This window comes from Octodon degus, unplaced genomic scaffold (assembly GCF_000260255.1).
Source record: "Octodon degus isolate 3935 unplaced genomic scaffold, OctDeg1.0 scaffold00027, whole genome shotgun sequence".
Lineage (NCBI taxonomy): Eukaryota > Metazoa > Chordata > Mammalia > Rodentia > Octodontidae > Octodon > Octodon degus.
In genome coordinates this window covers 11,901,809-11,905,132 of record NW_004524603.1, presented here as the reverse complement: position 1 = coordinate 11,905,132, position 3,324 = coordinate 11,901,809, and the positions used below count along the sequence as shown (strand labels likewise).

General features: G+C 45.9%; 1 protein-coding gene across 1 annotated transcript in view; it reads right to left on the bottom strand.

The window, feature by feature from the left end:
* Positions 1–3,324, bottom strand: part of LOC101568524 (TRPM8 channel-associated factor 2-like) — a 13,181-nt gene that overhangs the window by 2,619 nt on the left and 7,238 nt on the right. Inside the window, 7 exon segments of the mRNA XM_023712748.1 lie at positions 142–208; positions 210–480; positions 1,302–1,542; positions 1,851–2,015; positions 2,018–2,063; positions 2,752–2,849; positions 3,142–3,313. Of these exon segments, the coding sequence (XP_023568516.1) occupies positions 142–208; positions 210–480; positions 1,302–1,542; positions 1,851–2,015; positions 2,018–2,063; positions 2,752–2,849; positions 3,142–3,313 (1,060 nt within the window).

Genomic DNA, 3,324 nt, shown 5'->3' with positions numbered 1-3,324 from the left:
GCCACCCAGTCTGTCACATTTCATGTCCCACTAGCTCAGCTGGTAGGCATGGTAAGGAGTTGTAGGGCCCTTGGGTCAACAAGAAGTAATGCAACTGTGGGGTCTGGTGGTTCCCCTATTTGTATTATTGCAGTATCTGAAGATATGTTTCCAGAGCTGTCCACCCATCCCAGCTTTTCAGGGGTGCTTCCTTGTCCAGGTAATTTTTTTATCCTCTGCTTCTGTCCTCCTGGAGAGAGAGCAGAAGGAACATGACACCTGGGGATGCCTAGAACGGTCTCGTTCACATAGACAGACCAGAGGTTACAGGTGGCTTCTGTGGTATGGGAATAGAAATTCCAAGAACCTGCTTGTTGGTTGTGGCCTAACTCATGCAAGGCACCCCATGTACCATGGGCTTTTATTTATTTATTTTTTTCGTTGATGATGTTTGGTGCTTCTTCCATTACTGACATGATGGGGTAGCCAGCATGCAAAATATATGAAGAAAATGCCAAGGAAAAAGAAAGATATGTGATACCTTCTCAAAAGCCTAGAACACAGTGGGTAGCCCCACACTGATCAGAACTGCCTGGATCTGCCTTCTGCACAAGCTCTTTGGCTGCCTGCTTGGTCTCTTCATTTCCTTAGACATTTTTCTTCCCACTTAGTCTGAAGAACAGGTGTGTATGGGATTGGACTATGAGTTTCCTTGGTCATTTTCTCCTCATTCTGAGGTGGATAATGTCTCATGCCTGGATGGTCTGCACCTGCAAACCTGAGGGAAAACAGTAAAATTCTCCCTGCTCTGATTTAGTCCCAATACATATTATCGATCATGTTGAAAGCCTGAAAGTGGACATCATGCTTTCAAAAAAATCTGCTACCTACATTTTCTCCAGATTTCTTAAGCCTTAACAAGACCTCTTGACTCTGCTCAAGGATACAGAGGGCTTCTCTGTGCTCCTCCCCCTCCTCCTCTTTCTCTTCCTCTTCCTCCTCCTCTTCTTCATCCTCCTCCTCCTCCTTTTCTTCATCCTCCTACTCCTCTGCCAGTTTGGATCCCACTCTAGTCTTCTCTGTTCCAGGAGGCCACAAGGGCAACTCCCACCCTTATGCTCTTTCATTCTTATTGTTCCATGATATCTCATTTCTTGGAAGATTTAAACAATTATTTACACGATATCCAAGTGCATATTGTTCAAAATGTCCCATTTCATCATGCCAAATTTTCTCCAGGATTGCCAAAATGATGCTTTGCAGCTCAGAGATATCTGTTCTGTTTGAAAATAGAAATTGCCGGTTTTCTCCTAGAGCACCCACCAAATGAGATCTGAACATCAAACACGATCCTCTCCGGTCTGCAGAAGGGGAAAGGTTTGGCAGCTAGATGGGCCACAGCCCGCATTATGTCATCCCAGAGCTGGAGCAGAGCCTCAGGATCTTCCAGTTGCAGGAGGTCTGCGGTTGGTGCTGTCAGGATGATGCTGTCTGTGGCTAGCTCTCCCCACGGAACTTCATTCTTGTTAGCAAGCTTCTTCCACTCCTCCTGAGATGTCTTACCTGGAGTGAGGAGCAGACAGTCTGTCCCACACCACTTTTCCTTGCTTCTCTTCATTGCTCTGGTAAGACCACTTATTAAGAGCTACCTGGAAGCAAATCAAGACTTTTCTTGCTGTGAAATGAAGCAAATCCTTCCCCTTTCCTACCTTAGATATTCAGACAGGGTTCCTCTTACCCAGGCCATTTGCACCCCACTGTTTCACCCCCTTCCTCCCTTAGGCTCTCGACCTCCCTCACACCAGTGCCCAGTCTCTTTCCAGACCCTCTCCTGGCCCAGATCCCATGGTGAACCCCGATCTCCTACTCACCCAACTTGAAGTATGGAGCTGCCACAGCACCACAGATGGTGACTGGCACTGTGCCCAGTTTGTAGGAAGAGGGCACCATGATGTAGAGGAGGCCCCCCCAGAGCCAGGAGACCTGCTTCTTGGCTTGGTTTAACAGGTACTGGTATGTTGCCACAGGGGGCTCAAATAATTGCCATGGTGACTGGTGTTGTCCATTTGGCAGCCTATGAGTATCTGTCACCAAGAGTGCAGCTCATGAGGTCACTCAGGACACAGTGAATATTGTTGTGTGTGAGGGCACCCATGTAGGGACACCACGTGCGTATTTAAGGTCAGACAGAATTTTGTTTTGGATGGAGGGAAGAACATTCCAGAGCGACAAGTTTCCCTTGAACGAGAATTGCTTCTGCTTTTGCACTTTATCTTGAGCCGCCCCTTTTGGCTATAATTATTTCTTATGTTGGACTTTGGGAAAAAAATTGGACAAAACCAGTTCAAAGGCAAAGATTGACTTAAAAACCACTAGGTATTTGTTCTTTCCAATGAGTCTCAGAGAAGAAAGCTCAGAGGAAGGAACTCTTTTATCTACCATGAGGTTACAGCTTGGACAACACATGGGTGTTTCTGGTACTACAAGAGAAAATAAGAGTCAGCAAAGCTTTGATGCTGTGTGAAAGATGAGACAAAACTATCAATTATGTGCATCTGTTATGTGCCAGTCTCTGTCTTGTGTTTTTTATTCTACTCTCCACTTAGAATTTATGGAAAATTTCAACCTTTTTTGTGAATACTTTGCTGGTCTATAAAATGGGGGTGGTACTTTCTTCCCTAGTGGGTTTGTTGAGAACATCCTAAATTGTATGGAAAGAAGCTAAGTGCTAAGAAAATATTAATCTCTCTGAGATGGGGGCTGCAGCCTTACCTTCAGGTTGGCAGCAATAGCGTTCTCAAGCAGTGTAACCTCTGCAGTCTGCCCTCCACATAAGTACAGTCCAGTGCTCACCCAGGAATTGTAGTGTCCTGATAAGAACCATAAGAAAGGCTGAAGGATTTCCCTCACTGCCAATCTACCTCTGTCTGAACTCCCACAGCCCCTCCCAAGGTAATGGGGTCTCCTGAACACTATTTAACTCATAAGGCGATCTGACTCAGGTGTCTCATACATCATCTACAATTCCCCAATTCCATCATCTTGAAAGTTTATGGCAAAGTAAGGAGATAGCCTTTCTCAGGAGAAATGACAGTGGAGTGGCAGTTGAGCCCGCCATTTTCCTGGTCCCAACACAACCCTGGGTCACTTCTTCATTACTACCATCACTGATCTCAACAGTGATGGGGCATCCTGTAGGAGGGAGAAAGGAGGGACTACTGAGGACTATACTGCTTTCAGTTCCTGTTTTGACCAGTGAGCTAGCCATGGATATCAGGACAGCCTCAGGGCTTTCTTTCTTGATAGTGTTTCTCCTGTTTACAACTGGTAAGCCCTTCCATTTGA